The 17,118-nt window shown below is 40.8% G+C and overlaps 1 protein-coding gene across 5 annotated transcripts; it reads left to right on the top strand.

The window, feature by feature from the left end:
* Positions 1 to 185: 185 nt before the first annotated feature.
* ical1 (islet cell autoantigen 1-like) lies at positions 186 to 17,107 on the top strand. 5 transcript variants are annotated; one of them, XM_035998705.1, is made up of 16 exons: positions 187 to 315; positions 1,196 to 1,228; positions 1,324 to 1,498; positions 6,120 to 6,192; positions 7,478 to 7,601; positions 7,806 to 8,004; positions 8,110 to 8,235; positions 8,421 to 8,519; positions 8,663 to 8,748; positions 9,256 to 9,305; positions 10,181 to 10,225; positions 10,481 to 10,675; positions 11,208 to 11,528; positions 11,625 to 11,720; positions 12,564 to 13,195; positions 14,386 to 15,597. In XM_035998705.1, the coding sequence occupies exons 2-15, from the start codon at positions 1,221 to 1,223 to the stop codon at positions 12,677 to 12,679; spliced, it is 1,713 nt and encodes a 570-aa protein (XP_035854598.1). In that variant the 5' UTR covers positions 187 to 315; positions 1,196 to 1,220; the 3' UTR covers positions 12,680 to 13,195; positions 14,386 to 15,597. The 5 variants fall into 5 exon arrangements, with proteins under 5 accessions (XP_035854601.1, XP_035854598.1, XP_031147599.1 ...); XM_031291739.2 differs by having other exon boundaries at positions 10,451 to 10,675; XM_035998706.1 differs by lacking the exon at positions 10,481 to 10,675 and having other exon boundaries at positions 188 to 315.
* The last annotated feature ends 11 nt before the right edge of the window (positions 17,108 to 17,118 follow it).

Raw genomic sequence — 17,118 nt, 5'->3', positions numbered from 1 at the left:
CATACAAATCTTCCCTGTTTTCTTCTGACCTAGAAAGAAAACGGCAACACACTGAATTTAAGGGAGTTATTTCAACTGGTGATTGGGTTTAAGGCCATGTGTAATGTGTGTTATTAGCTGTGAGCGGCTCCTCATTTTAATAGACGATCTTCGGTGTGGCCTGATCAGCAGCGACCCCGTGTGTCCAAACAGCGCTGAAGGTATTTTGCATATCCTGTTTCTCTGACTCACGTTATGTCGGCAGTTATTGGCAGAGGAGGCTAGTCGAGCCGCGCTGCATAGATGCTCCGAGTGCTGCACAAAACTAAAAGCAAGGTAAAGGTATATTCCCCTTCTTAAATGATCTGACCATAATAGAAAAACCGGGCTTGTTGAATTGCCTCGTCGCTTAGTCAAATGTTTTCAAGGCATTAACGTTACTGCTCTTGCCACGACATTTGCTACGAGCTAAACTGCTGCTAGCAGCCAGCTCTTTCACTGACGCTTTCTGCCAGGGTTTTTCCGACTACCGTTAGGTTTCTTTCTACTTTTCATCCTTGTCATCAATTTAGTTATAGTATCGATACATGTCAGAATGACACATACCGTTGCTTTTTCTTTCCGGGCCATCAAGGCAGTCTTTCTTGTAACTGAACACCTGCTCTTCAGCCAGCTGGCTCTCGATTCTCTGACTCCTTGAAGTAACAGATGATCTCTGCTCCAACAACACTATTAGATTAGCTTTTTAGCCTTTAGCACCGATGAGTTTTCGTCCAGCCACAGATGTCATCTTTGATAACCGCCTATAACTCGATAATCATTTACTGGGGGAACAACTGTCAGCTCTGTTTTATTGCTTGCTGTTTTGCCTTCTATGTATCCCAGCGAAATTCAACAGGAAAAGCAGCTGCAGTTCATTTTTTTCAGTTCGCCTTTTTCATTCATTGTTAGAGCATGGCTGTCACTGACATTAGACATTAGTCACTTTGAGTCAGTTTTACACAAAATCTTACCTAGCTAACACAGTCTGCAGTCTTCAATCAAGTACAAATGCCTGGTCATGTCTTTCTGTGTGAGGACCACAAATAAGGAAAACATATCAAAGCCAAATGGGTCTTATATTATTTTATACTTTTATGCCATTTTTTAATCCTCATGCTTTTATCCTTCTTCACCCTCAGTGTAAACATCATCTCTATATTTATTTTGTTTTCAGAAGAGATAAAGGCTGATATCCAGTGATGGACGGGTATGTGTAAAATCCATGTTTAGCTACACATAACTGTTAACATCAATACCATTATTAAGATGATATGAAACACTGTTGTTATGTCTGGGCTCCAGGTTTGCAGGGGACATGCTGAGCGGTGGCAGGGCTCTGCTCACTGAGGACAGCTCGGTCATGGCTCGCATGCAGAAGAAGTTCTGGAAGACCAAGCAGGTCCTCATCAAAGCCACGGGCAAGAAGGAGGATGAGTACGTCGTGGCCTCAGACGCTGACCTGGATGCCAAGCTTGAGGTAGGAGAGGAGAGATGAACTAAAGCAGAGATCTTCAATAGGCTGTCTGGGACCCCTTATGCAGTCCTCAGAGTTACTGCAGGGGGGGGGGGCACCAAGTTATTCTTTAATCATTTAAAAAAATGTTTTCCAAAAGTTAAAATATGTCACATGAGTCCATCATATTATTAGCAAAGATAAATCGTTTTTAAGTGTACACAACATTGATGATAACATAAGAGATGCTTACTGGCCTGTAGGTAAGGTAGACATCCACAGAAACTGTGCTACATTAAAACATGATGTATAAATATATGAATATGTCAGTTATTATCTTAATAGCTTAGTATTCGATGCATCATAAAAGGCTTTAGGCCGCAATACACATTATTGTAGGCCCAGTTTAATATGCAGCTCAATTTGTTATAATACCTAGTAGAGGGTCCCTGCTCTGTCTTTCTTTGAACTAAGGGGTCCATGGCCTAAAAATCATAGAAGACCCCTGTACTATTACATTACATTTTTAGTTGCAAAACCATAAGATTTATTTCCATGTGTTCTTCCACCAATCCGTCATGCTAAACCTATTGTTATCCATTTATCCAGTTATGTAAATGTTCCTTCTGATTATTGTTTTTGTTCTCCTGTAAACACTCACCACTCTATCTGCCATTGTGTCATCATTTCCAAGGGGCTTTCTACCTCTTGTGGCCCTTTACTAAGCATTATTATTTGTCCTTTTCTATTCGATAACTGCGGGAGAGTATTTCATTCTGCTATAACCATAGCTTCAGTTGAAAGCACAGCAGTAAAGTATAATGATACCAAACGCTTCACAAAGATAATTTCTTCTCAGAACCTTCTCGTATGAGTGGACTGCATTTATATAGCTCCTTTCTACCCAACCTTACCTCACCTATTTACCAATGGTGGCTGAGCAGCTAAAGCTTGCACTCCATGCCACCTCTCCATTGCAAGTAAAGGCGCTGCATTCAAAGTCCTACTTAAGTAAACATGCGGCATGCCCCTCTGTGGCTGATATATTATTACACACAACATTATTAGATTATTGATACTGATGCATCAATGTGTAAGCAGCAATTTACTGTTACCCATTGGTAGTTAAAGTTGTATATATCCACTGAAGTTTTTTTTTTTAATTCACACTAGTCTGTCATCCATTTCTGCAGCATATGCTCCTACAAATAAAATGTTGCTTGTGAGATATTTTGGAAAGGAGCACACATTCATGTACACTTTTGTTCACTGTTGTAAACTACAACATGTATGTTTTCATTGTGTGTCATTGTAAGGGACTATGTATCTGCAGAATGAACACAAAGAGAGGTTTTTCAGAACATCAGCAGTATGTTGGTACAAGTGGTCCATTGTTTGCAGAGAGCTTTTCTTGCTGTCTAATTATAAGAGTTCTAATTATAAGTAAGCTGTGTCACACCACATCACAGCTGTGGGAAATGATGTCAAAAGAGGGTACAGTTTGTTCCTTTGCCTCTCAGTCATGTCTCACCGGTGCAACACATGAGAACGGACAGTTTGGATTGGCTAAAACCTGACTGGCATTTACGGTAGCTGTGACAGGCTGTCTGACTGTCTGGTCCTGTGAGACAGGGACGTGGTAGAGTTACACTGAGCAGCTAGAGACACACTGGGAGGCTTTTGTTCGCTCTGGAACAAGATCAGGCCTCTTCTGTCCTCCTGCTCTCATTGTGCCTCCATTCATCCCCAGAGAGATGGAGACAAACTCAGAAAAGAGGGGAAAGACTGGTAGAAGCAGAACCACATACAGGGATCCCACGCTTCTGACATTTACAGAGAGTATATTCAGATCAGATTTTTGAAGAGCCGATCTGTCTTGTTGCTTTTTTGGTGTTGTTGCTCTTTCTCTATCACCTTCATAAATGTCCTCTTGACTCAGCCCTCTGCGGAGCAGCAGAGCACTAAAACCACCAGGGCAGATTAGATTTGGAGCCGCTTCTGAACGGCAGCCTTACAGTTATCCTTGTTTTATCTGGTTTTTATCACAACATTGCCTCAGCATATGTTCAAATTTCATCTCGGCTGCGTTTGCTTTTTTGACCTGTGAGCTACTTAAATGAAATATCAGATCAGATTTTGTCAATGTTTGCTATACGCTTTTGAAAGCTGACATATGTGTGTCATTTTTCAAGCATCAGTACTATTTTACAATTTCTTCCAGTTGAAAGGGAATGTGTCCTTATTGAATCATTATTCTGTTATATCCTTTGTCTTTCATCAGTGTCTTTTTTTCTTTGTCTGGGTGATGAAGGAAACTTACAGAAAATCTCAAATTTGAAAAACAACTGAATGTAGCGATGTGTGTGCACAAATGCAGGCGTGGATGTTTATCTCCATCTGCCTCTGTTTTTTCCCCTGCCATATTGCTGTGACTCAGACAGAGCAGCTGCCATTAGATCAACATGATCTCGATGAATCGAGGTGATCGGAGTCATCATCTCACTAATAAACATTAAAAAGAAGTATGCAGGAGCGGTGGCCTGTACACAGCCAGCCAGAGATCTGACACAGCCAGGTGTTTGGCCACTGCTGAGGCAGACAGAAAGAAGGTAGTGACTGTTTATTCTTAGTTAATCAGTAACTGCAAGTTCAAGTCACCTCCTCCCTCTGCTCTATTACAGTCTTAAGTCTGCCTGGGTGCAGGGAGAAGAAGCGGGCAGCACTCTACTCTTCTTTATACGTTTCCACTGAATAACAAAGTCTGAAGTCATTAGCTTAGCTTAATGCTACATGCAGACCAAACCATTGAACATTTTCCAGGCCAACCTACAGCATTTGAATAGGGAGTTCCTCTGAATCACTTGTGTAGGACAAAGTTATGAAGTAACCTCCACGTCAGACCCAAACAGAATCTGAAGATTTTTTTCTTCAGCGCTCAGTGATGCAAAATGATTATCTGCTGAATGTAGCCGACTGTTGTTGTTTTTTTTTATCTTAGGGTAGAGATGTGTTAACATTCTGAGTTTAGTTTTTATATTTTTTAATTAGTTTAAAGTGCTCATATTATTATGCTTTTTGTTTTTTTTCCCTTTCCTTTATTGTGCATGTAATCGGTTTACAAAGTGAAAAAGCCCAAAGTCCACCCCAAAGGGACTTACTATCTCCAACAGAAAACACTGTTCACAAACTGCTCCAAACAGCTCTATTGTAGTCCAGCCTTTACTTCAGAGACAAACGTGGTCACTTTGGAACACACGTTATAATGCTCACCTAGCTGCTAGCATGGCACGCCCTCATACTCTGCTTCTGACTGGCTAGTAGTCCTTACCTAGTACTGAGCATGTGCGACTCCCAACAAAGATGGAACAGAAGTGAGATGCCTCACTCTGGAGCTAAAACAGAGAGCTCAACACACAGGGTGAAAAGAGGAGCTGCAGCAATGTGCAGTACAACAAATATATGGTGTTTTTTTTAAATGAAACCATGTAAACCTATTCTGATATAACCTCTAAATACAATTATGAACCTGAAAATGAGCATAATATGAGCACTTTAAAATCTGTGGAAAATTCTGTGGAATTCTGCAGCCGCAGATTGCGTGTGGCCCAGCTCCTCATACATTTGGCTTAGCTGCTGTTTAGTAGGTCTTTTATTCCAGCAGACATTTTGACTTGTCACAGTAGGAAAAACAGGTTATGACAATAGTTCTATTAAAGTGTCCCTGTAAGTCATGACAGTGTGACAGTGAGTCAGCATAAACAATACGAGCGCCCTGACACTGGAGCAGCTGAATAGAAATCAGCCATCATTATTTATTTATTTTATTTACAGCTGTGCTTTACCAGGATAAAGAGGAGAAGGTCTTACATGAGCTGTAACTGAAAAGAGGTTGACTTTACTGAACCCCACTCTGTCTGCCATATTGAGTATATGTCTCATCGTGGCTGATGATTCTGTGATCTCACACGCTCTTCCTGCGCTCAAATGCTGTGTACTCTGATCCCTAGCAGTCTCTAAAAGGCGTTTCTATTTGTATCCTATTATGTAAACCGTTTTTTGAGGACTTTGAAAAGCTCTTTGTAGGGGCGACCGCTAGTTCATCCAGTAAGAGCGTGCGCCCCACGTAGGCTGAGTCCTTTGCAGCGGCCCCAGGTTCGAGTCCGACCTGCGGCCCTTTGCTGCGTCTTATCCCCCATCTCTCTCCCACTTTTCCTGTCTATCCACTGTCACTATCTAATAAAGCGAAAAAATGCCCCAAAAAATAATCTTTTAAAAAAGAAAAGAAAATCTCTTTATAAATCTGATGTAATTTTTAAAGTCGAAGTGACCCCTTTATGCTTCAATCTTCCCTTTCTATCAGACAGCAGTACAGGAGTGGCCTTGTGTTGCTACGACACACACTCATCATTTAGTCACTGTTGTTGTCTGCCAGATGGGAAGAGAGGGGGCTGACTGCCAGACAGAGAGCATAAAGAGAAAAAAAAGATGTTGTGTTAATTAAGTGAGAGGTTGTAGTGGCAGAACATCTCCAAACTACACAATGCTTTAAAATGGAACTGTTCTGAGAAAAGGTCTCAAGATGAGACTTTCATAGTAACCTAGTTCGTGTGTGAAGTATTCTAATCGGGCCCATTTGTCTCTGCAGTTTTTCCGCTCTGTTCAGTACACGTGCACAGAGCTGCTGAAGGTCATCGAGAAGTACCAGCACAGGATCACACGTGAGTGACAGCCAAAACTACACCTTTTACATGGTATCTCTTCGCCGACTAACAATAGACCTTTTTCACGGCAGACATGTTGACATGTCATAGTAAGAAAAGCACAGGTGTATTCAAAACCATTAATGATGGCTGCATTCCACTTAGGAGAGGTCCTGGTATTGTGCATGCTGACTCACTGAGATAGCTCACTGGGACACTTGATGGAATTGAGCCATTGTTAAGGTTATTAATTTCAGCTGTGCTTTTCCTACTATGACAAGTCAAAATGTCTGCTGTCAAAAAGGTCCACAGGGGGTAGTTATTTCAGACGTTACATGTCAGATTAGTCAAGAGGCATTTTTTTGTGTTTGTGATCATGTTGCTGTTTTGGTCCCAGATATGACACATTTAGGCTGTTTCCTGATAACAATAAATGTACACATACAATGCTTTTGCAAAACACTAATTATTTTTATTTTTAACAATTTACAATTTTCGATAACCACCCCCGTCCCAACCCACAACAAAATTTCTCTTTCAACCTATGCCGTACTACATCAATCAAAAAACAAAAGGCTAATTATATTTATATGACAGTATGGCAGTAGCAGCTCCCCTATGTCTTCTTCTTTTACAAACCGGTCAAATGGCCTCCAGATTTTCTCATACACCCCCAATTTGCCTCTCAATATATATGTCAGTCTCTCTATGGACATACATTGCGCCATAGTCTTGATCCAAGCACCAATTGTAGGTACCTATATTTTCTTCCAGATGAGAGCTATAGTCCTTTTTGCCTGTAGTATAGCAAAATCAACAAATGTATATTCTTAGGGTTTCAGATTTGTTGGATATAGGTGCAGCAAAATCTACATAACACTTCTAAAGCTCAAGATGGTTCGTGAGAGGGATTTTACGATCATATCAGCCTTAAAGGCCCTGGTCTTCACTACTCAAAATAAGTTTTGAACTATGTCCTTACCACTACAGTCATGGTATGAGGAAGTCAACTATGTAATGATATCACTCACTTAAATCACTTCTTAGTGTTTTAAAAATAGCTATTTTGAGGCTAGCATAAAAGTGCTCCTAGCACTCCTATTCAAAAGGCCATTTGACCCAAAAATGAGAATACGATAAATCTTAAAAATGGCGATTCCGTCCTAAATATGCTTTTAAACTAAAGTTTGACTCGGGTACATTCACAAAAAGACCCTAGGTTGCATTTTGGTGAGAGTTACGCTTTAAGCCATTTTGTCCTTTGTGTACATATGGGACTTGAACTGTTGAGCTCTTTCTCCAGGCTTGTCTCAGGAGGAGAACGAGCTTGGCCTGTTCCTGCGCTTCCAGGCAGAACACGATCGCACAACAGCTGGCAACATGATGGACGCCACCAGCAAGGCCCTGTGCACCTCCGCCAAGCAGAGGTCAGCAGCGGAAAATAATGATGAGCAATGATCATGTGTTCATGTTAAAGTGACGAATATATGGTGCATTCTAAACTATCTTAAACTCTGAAGGGAATAAGTGCGCTGCCTGCTTATTTTTGCTCTGAAATATCTTTCTAAATACCTTTTTTTTTTTTTTTTTTTTTTTTTTTTATATGAAATTGTATCTGCCTTTTCTCACAGGATGGCACTTTGCCCGCCACTGCGCCGTTTGCACCAGGAAGTGGAGACGTTCAGGCGGCGAGCCATCGCTGACACGCTACTGACAGTCAGTCGTATGGAGAAGGCCCGCACCGAGTACAGAGGAGCTCTGCTCTGGATGAAAGATGTCTCCCAGGAACTGGACCCAGACACCTACAAACAGCTGGAAAAGTTCCGCAAGGTCGGAAGATGCTTGTTTGGGTGTATCACGGTGCGGGATGTCACTCTAAACTTAAAGTATGAGTGTATGTTTTTCATTGTCTTGTTTTTATTTCTCTGTTGCCAGGTCCAAACCCAGGTCAGAGGGACAAAGAGCCAGTTTGAGAAGCTGAAGAACGATGTGTGTCAGAAGGTTGACATGCTGGGAGCAAGCCGCTGCAACATGCTTTCCCACTCCCTCTGTACCTACCAGGTATGTCTCTGTTAGCCCATGCTTAATGTACCATATGTAGTATGCTTTAAGAATGACTCTTCAGGAGGGAGTAATCAGAGAGAGTCACCAGTACTCCTATCAAGTATCCTGATCGGTCTATCGGCTTGTTTGTCTTGCTTGTCTTTGCCATTTATTCAATATGTCTTTCTTTCCTGTTATGACAGACCACTCTGCTCCACTTCTGGGAGAAGACGGCCCACACCATGTCAGGAATCCATGAGGCCTTTCAGGGACATGTACCATACCAATTCACCACACTCAAGGTACTTCAAATTTGTGCAATTCTAAGTGGACAGCAACAACACAGTATGAATACCCAACTGTATTTATAGCAGTCCTCTCAGCTGGAGATATCTGTTAATACATGTCTTTATGTTATATTTAACTGTATTTTTCCCTCCTATAGGACCTGCGTGATCCACTGGAGGAAATAACAGATGCACAAAAACGAGAGGATAAGAAGCAGAAGGCTCTACAGAGCAACACAGACAGGTGAGAAAACACACGCACTGAAATGAAATCCAATGTAGTATGTTGTGTGTTCTTAAACCCAGTTCTAACAGATTCTCGTGTATCCTGCCATGCCATGTGTCTCTGTTTTCATGCCACTACTCTCTTCTGCCCTGTCCTTATTCATTCTCTCACACACACACACTCCTTTGTTGTCAGGCATTTTCCATCTCTATAATTTCACTCCACGGTCTGCTCTGTCCTGTCTGTATTTTTGCACACTATCACCTCAGCTATGTCTTCATCCAACATGAGGCCAATGTCATGCCCATGTTCACTCACAAGTAAGTGTGTGTGTGGCAGCTTTTATACATGATGATCAGTAGTGATCCATGTGGTAGCTGAGGGCTTTAGAATAGTGAACCTGAGACTGCCGCTCCAAATCAAATAGAGGCTACTGCAGCGCTAAAAATAGCAAAACCATGTCTTGCCAGCTAGATAATTCTCGTTTTTTTTCCCCTCCTCCATTCCTCCTTCCTCCTACCTCAGTCTGGTGTCCTTGGATGACGACAAGCCATCAGGAAGTGCCTCTGGTGCAGGTATGTGCTGCCCCCTGTAGGCTTAAACACAAGTGAAATGTTTACAATTTTTCTTAGTTAATTTGGCACAGTCCTTGAAAAATAATCATGATCCTCAAATTGACTGAGCCTGGTCATTCTTCTGGACAGAAAGACATAGAACCTGTGAAGACATCACATGTAGCGAATGATTGCACCATGCTAAGAGAGTTTTGTGTATTGTAAGTGCAAATATCAGATTTGAAACTAATGAAACAATGTGTCCAGAAGCAATTCTGAGTCCCTAACGACATGATTTTTTTTGTATGGATTATTTGTCTTTACTGTAGAATGTTATGAAAGCTATATATCTTTTTTTAAATGTACAGTATTTTACACAACTGTTGACTTGATTAGAGGTACAAGGTGAACAGTGAAAATGATGCAAAGGCTATTTAACTTTACTATTGATTTACTTTTGGGTGAAAGAAAGGACAGGAAATACTATTGTGGTGGCAGTGATGAAGTGGTTTATATATTTATAAAAGAAAATGTTTTATTACACTTTTTTATAGTATTTTAAATGAAACCGATAAAATAATGTAGAACAGAAATGGGGTCAACAATTACAGACAAAAAAATAATAGGTTAGTTGTTGCCCCTACTGGAGTTGATAAATTAATTTACTTTTGAAATGAGTTGAATGTATTGAGTGATGGCCTTTTGCAGGATAAATGAAATTTGCAATATGAACACCTACAAAAATCGAAACAAAAACAGAAAAGTATAAGGTACTGTAATGTAAGAAGCCACATTTTGACTGCATGCACGTTATTTGGGCTGTATATTTCTGTTAATGTCACATTGTCAAAACATTGAGTGTCATCCTGCTGTTTGTGGTGTGATGTCCTTTCCAGACCCCACTCACAGCAGTGATGGACAGAGCCAAACCAGTGACAGTGGTGAGAGAGAGTGTGTGTGTGTGTGTGTGTGTGTGTGTGTGTGTGTGTGTGTGTGTGTGTGTGTGTGTGTGTGTGTGTGTGTGTGTGTGTGTGTTGAGAACCTCTACAGAGATGGTATTGCTTGGCATTTTCCATAACCAGCACTTGTGTAAATAGCATGGATGTGTATACTGGGATTGTTGTTGCTGACTGTGGACTGGATGCCTGTTGGCTTTATTATCTTAGTGCACCAAAACACCACCACACCTATCTCAGCCCTGCACAACCTCCGAGGACTGTCAGCGGACTCTCATGACGACCTGATGCTCATGGCCTGTAGTCTGCCACAGTCCCAGCTCCCAGCTCCAGAAAATGTCCCTCTCCAGCCCCAGCTCCTGCCTCCTGCTCAGGGCGGAGACCCGAATGAGCTCTGGGGCTTCGGAAGCCTCCAGTTACAGCTGCCTGCCACCGGTAAACTGGCCTGCTGTCTCCTGTTTCTTCTACCTGTGAATTCTGACTTCAGGCTGCCTCGCTGGTTCTCTGCATTCCTGTTTCACTTTGCTTGGTTGTGGCACACATTCCCCTTACTTGGGATTTGAACTCTTCTTCCTTTTGCACTTTGGATCTGGATTCAGTCTGCATGTCTGGTGTGAGAGGCTTTGTTTCCTTCACTTGTCGTTTAGGATAAACAGTCAAGCATCTTCTTCACTTCTGATACTCACTTCTTTCACCATTTACAGTGAAGTTATGGCAGCTGTATTTCTATTGTTAAGATGTGATCTGCTTAAAGCAATAGCTTTTTCGTACACATTTTGGAAATTGCAGTCACTCATGTCTGTAAATAGAAGAATGAAAATGATGCAAGTGAATAATTTTCATTGATGTAATCTGAATTTCTGTTTATAACACACTGGTGCTCAGACACATCCTTTCAGAATCAACTGGGATGTATTTGCCTCTGGTCTAATACAGCACCCCTCCTGTCTTTCTCCCTTCCCTCTAGGTGGGGCTCTGCTCTCTGGTCCACCCCACCCTGCTGGGACAGGGCTGAGACCGGAAGAGGAAGATGGCGAACGGGGCGACATGGCTTTTCTAAAAGACCTCCTCAGCCCGGACGGGGGGGCCAGCGACGAGTTCAGCAGAGAGTGGCAGGATGCTTTTGGGCTGTTTGAGCCTCCCAGCAATCCTCTACCGAGCACGGGAGCAGCAAGTAGTGGACCATCAGCAAGCAGTGGCCCAGCAGCAGCATGTCTGCCCTCAAACCCCCCCAGCCCCACAGGCTTCCTGCCCTCCCATCTGCTGGATCACAGTCTGAGCTCTACAGGTCAGCTACACTGCCCTCTGCTGGAAGGGTTAGCTCACTGCTAGCACACTGACCCGTCACTTCCATTACTCTTCTTAACCCTGCTTTGTCTTCTAGGCTGGGCAACCCCACCTATGTTCCAAGCTCCGCCCCTGCAGCCTCCTCCTGGTCAGAACCAATCAGCTCAGCCGGCTCCAAGTTCAGCACCAAATGGTATGCTCTTTCCCTATCTGGGCTCTTGCCTCTACTTGTGTTTTTGTGAACTTGTCGTATACATTAGTCCTGGAATATTACACAGCCCCCAGGTTTGCTGTGGTAGTTTTATTACACCGAAATAGTTTTAGGAATATGCACCATCTAAGCAAAATACCAGCTGAAATAATAGTCTTCACACTAGATTTTGACACTGCGTATCATCCTCATCATGTTAGTTGTACATGATTTTGTATCTATAGTTCATGTTACAGAATCTCATATAGTTATTAAGTAATGCAGTTAATTATATAGTTAAAAGCATACAGTAAAAAAGAGATTATTGCTGCAGTTACTCATACAGGCCACAAGGCTGCAGCGGCATGTTGTCTATAGTTGCAGGTGATGGGGGAAAGTTGTACAAACCATAGACTGTATAATATTAATGGACAGAGCATGTGTGACGTCACCCATTGGTTTGTGGAGATCTGCTATGAGTCGTCGAGTTTGTCGTTACGGGCGCAGCCATCCTGGTTGCGGATGTGACGATTTTAGACGGGAAGGAGGAGTGAGGGAGGAGCCCTTACACTCTACGTTACGTTACACACTTTCACTGGCAATCACATCATAGCCACGGCCTAAAACACCCCCTGCTTTATCGCCGATTTTAAAATCAACAAGACCATAATTCAAAAAATGAACATCATTCTTAAAACTAGCGATTGATTCTGGTCATTTTTTATATAAGCTACAGCTAAGTCCCCTCACATATTCCAGACAAAGGTAACAATTAATCTAATCACCACACACCAGTTGCTAAACGTAAACTTTCTTCTTCCGAAATGTGTGCGTTTGTGCGTGCAGCGACTCCAGGTGGATCCAAAGACATGTCTGCCTGGTTCAACCTGTTTGCAGACCTTGACCCCCTCTCCAACCCCGACGCCATAGGACGCTCCCCGGATGAGCTGCTCAACGCCTAAAGCTGTGTGCGCGTGTGTGTGTGTCTGTGTTCTCTCTCACAAGTTCTGGATGTCAGCAAGTTTTCATCTCAGTGAAAAAACACACGCACACGTTGATGCACACACAAATGCGCCTGCATTTCTGTAACCAGAAGAGATGGGTGCATATCCACACATGCTAATACATATTTGTGTTACACTGGCAGGTGTTATTTTACACTGGAAAAGAAAAAAAAAAACCAGTTGGTTGAGACGATTGTTAAAACGCTCTCTGCGGCTTTGTAAATGACTGTTAACACTACACGTGGAGCTACTCACTCATATACACACAGCAGACCTTGTGTGGTTTGTGTTACCTTTCAGTCATTGTAGCTTCTGTCAAGCGGAGAGAATGTTTAGGTTACAGGTCTATTTTGGACTGGCATTTTTCTGTGTTAGTCTGTGTTTGTGTTTGTTTGGGCGTGTGTCCGTTTGCTGTGTGTACACACCACAGGGGACCCAGGATGTACAACAAATCTCTATTTACTGCTTAATGTGGTTTAAACATCGTAGCACATGATTGTCATATATAAATGAAGACTGTACAGTATGTGTGTGTGTGTGTATATGTGTGTGTATATATATATATATATATATATATATATATATATATATATATATATATATATATATATATACATACATACATACATACATACATACATACATACATACATACATACATACATACATACATACATATATATACTGGACATTATGTATGTATGAGATAAGATAGGACCCTGAGCCTGTATTTTCACACAAAAACATCAGTTGAAGCTCAAGCTGCACCAGGGGCCTGTATCACCAAGCAAGATTATCGGGTTATCCAGCCATCTGTGGACCTAACTCAGTGAGTTGATGATTGTAATTAAAATATACTTTTATTAGGAAACAAGAGTTTAGAGCCATGCTAGCAGCTATTTGAGGCTGTACTTAAAGCGGCAGGAGTTAGAAAGCAGAAAGGACGGCAGACTTTGAAGTAGAGTGAGACCTCTTCCTGCAGCTCTCCCCTCTCTGTCACACAGGCAGTGTATGCGCAGAACAGCCAATAGGAACGTGCTCTCTCTCTGAAATGACCTGTGATTGGCCAAAGTCTCCCTTCACTGTCTAGATTTTCTAAAGCCAGAAAAACAGAGACCAAAGGAGGTGCAGAAGTCTAGTTATCTCTCAGACCACCATGCTGACAGGTTATTATGGAACTTTTGCCCAACAATGGTAAAAATAAATTGCCTACCACAGCTTTAAGCTAAATGCAAACATCTGCATGCTAACTTGCTTACAATGACGATGCAGGTATACTTTGGTATAAATTAACCATATTCAAACATGGCTAACATTTGGTTATTCTCAAACACACAGCTGAGGCTAATGGGAATGTCATTAGGTATGCAGGTATTTGATCATAAACATAAAAGTATTGGGCAAATTGAAATTTTGACCAGAGGATGGATAAAAAGCCCACATTGTAATTTCAGCTCAGTAAAAATTGAAATCGAACATTTGAGCCAAGATCACTGATGCTAGGCTCAGTGAAGCCAGGTAATCCAAAGTAGAACTTGCTTGTGATACAGACCTCCGCACACAAACTTTAATAAATAATGTTATTTTTAGTTATTGTTAATTCTCTGTTTTCTGTCTAATGGTCCAAGCAACACTGAAATGTGACTGCCGACTGGTCTCTGGAGAGGGCCGATGCTGCCATTACACTGTAACAGCCTGGACTAGAGTCAGTTTGTTTGTGGGTTTTGTGACACCAACAGCCTCTTTATGTTTATCCGTTCACCTTCATCCCAGATTCTACTGGCTCTGAATGTAGTGTGGGTAAAAATAGGACACGTTTGAAATTATTTTCAGTCCCATCTGTCGTTAAGATTCCACAATCACAAGTCCAAGGCCAAGAAAAATGCATTAAGGATAAAACATTAGTTTTTTTGTCATTTTCTTTTGAAGAAAGTTTTAAAGTAGGACACAGAATTAGATTATTTTGGGGTGGGTGGGCTATTTAAGTCCTATAAAATCTGCAAATAACGGCGCCTAAGATGCATTAAAATGTATTTATTTTCAGATGATATCACTGTATGCAAAATCAGATGCTTTTGTTGTGCAGTACACTGATAAACTTAACACTAAAATATCACTGAAAAATCTATCTATTTTTAACTTTGTGTGTTGTGTGTTTTGAGAATTCAGATGAATTTTCGATATTATGCTTATTATAACAATGCATTGATATATTATAACAATATATTATTGTTTTATGGGAAAAGATTCAACACTGGAGAACTGTTACCATGTCATAAAATAGATTTCTAAATGACCTTATGTGGATTTAATTCCCACTGATATCTGTGTTTGAGGTGGAAAAAAATTACCAAGAATGACATTTTTTAATGTTTACGAATTGGTTTAGTGAAAAGTTGCAAAATGAAGATGTAGTCTTGTTTTCTAAAATGTATTTTAAGGAAAATATACCTCGGTTGTTGAGATGTGCGTATCAAGTCCACATGCACCAACTGAAACCAAATCCTCAGTTACAACATTTGTGTGCCTGTAGAAATCTCGCTCAGTGGAGCTAAGGTGATCGGAGTGTATCATGGGGAAAAAAAGCAACTCTGAAAAACTTTTTATACAAGCTGCATATTATTATCTCAGCTTTTGTTTTGCTACTGATGCTCCTATCCACGTGCAGTGGTCACAAGGGAAACTGCTGTATTAGTTTCTGTCACGTCATGTCACTGTTTACTCTTGATTTACACACCTTAAACAAAGAATGTACTTCTCAAGTCAGTCACAAATGCTTTTATTTAATTCAACTATGCCTTTTTATTTCACTCGAGGGGTTTAACAGATGACAACTTGGCAGTTCTGTTTCCAATAAACTGGACAAGCAAACAGAATCATTGTGTTGAGTATTTCTTGTGTACAGCCTCATTCTAAAATGTTGTTTATCCACTTTGAAAAAGAAAAAGTTGATAACTGAACTAAATCTGTATTTCTACATGTATGAATCTGCTCTTTCAAACTACCTTTTTTCGGTAAACGGATGTCTAAAAACGACCAATCAGAACATGTCACTGTAGGTGTGATTGTTTTTCAGCAAGTGGATATTTCATTTTGGAACAGAACTCTTCATTTCTTCACTTATTTCATTTTCAGAAACATTACTCATGCCAAATCAGGTCACTGAATAAATGACTTCCACACTTCTCACTACTTCTACTCTGCTACAGGTTTATATCATTCAGGATTCCCATTGGGTGAGGCTACATAGATGGCAGCTGTACTCTCCAGTTTCAATGAAAAAAAGAAAGAAAGAAGTGCTGTGGTAGTAGTATGCACACACTCAGTATTTCAGTACATGCAGGATGATTAACAGACACAGATAATAGCGTGTGTTCTTTGTGTAGACATTAATCTTGATTGGTTTTCAGTCAATATCTGTGTGCACATACGAAAAGGTGTTTTTCTGGAATTAACATTTCAATGAGGACAAACACTGAGATTCAAAGCATTAATTTAATGCATTTTACACACTTAGAAGGAGGATATTTCCATTATTAGGTGATTAGGATCCACTAACAATCACTGATATTGAAAGGAATTAGTTCAGAAATGTAATAGTTTTTTTCAGTGTGGTGTGTGTAATCTGAGCTCTGTTATTTAGGCTTATGTGACTTTAATGTTTGTGCAAACATGTGCCGTTATGTTGATATGTGAACAGAGGGGAGCCTGGAGTCTCTGGAGTTAATGAAAGCACGTTGTGTTCTGCAAGCTGCAAGAATACTGTATATCGGTAATTTAATTATCTATAAAAGTAACAATAATAGATTAACAAATAGAATAACAAAACTGCCCTAGTAAGAACAGACAGTTTAAATACTGATGGAATAGTTTCAAAACGTTTTGGAACTACAGTTCCCATAATTTAGGGACTTTTGGGGGATGTAAACAGGAAGTGTAATGTTGCCGTGAGCGAGTTAGCTGTGGGCTAACGTACCACTTGAGCCAAGTTTTGCCGATATTCGTTTACATTTTTGGAGGATTGGTAGCATTAAATGATGCCGAATTAGCTATTAGTAGTTTGTTATTGCATGTACCATGGATGTACAGACAACCATCACTGGGCTATTTTGTTAATAAAGAAAACTTAAAAACGTGCGGATTATCAGGCAAGTTCTGGAGTTTTAAGGAGCGTTTTTTTCCTGTGATATGTAAACGGATTTACGGACGTGTACTCGCGATGGACATCGAAGATAATTATATTCTCACTCAAGAGTAAGTTACAATGAATCTAAACATATGTGTATCATGTCAGATTTAAAAAATGTGTTAAGTTTAAAATCAGGCATCATATCAATAATATAATAGTGGGCTGATACCAGTTTGGCTTAGCAGAAAGAGTGTAAACAGAAACAAAA

Source organism: Sander lucioperca, chromosome 24 (assembly GCF_008315115.2).
Source record: "Sander lucioperca isolate FBNREF2018 chromosome 24, SLUC_FBN_1.2, whole genome shotgun sequence".
NCBI classification, from domain to species: Eukaryota; Metazoa; Chordata; class Actinopteri; order Perciformes; family Percidae; genus Sander; species Sander lucioperca.
Note: the sequence above shows the minus strand (reverse complement) of the source record. Positions and strands in the feature narration are given on the sequence as shown.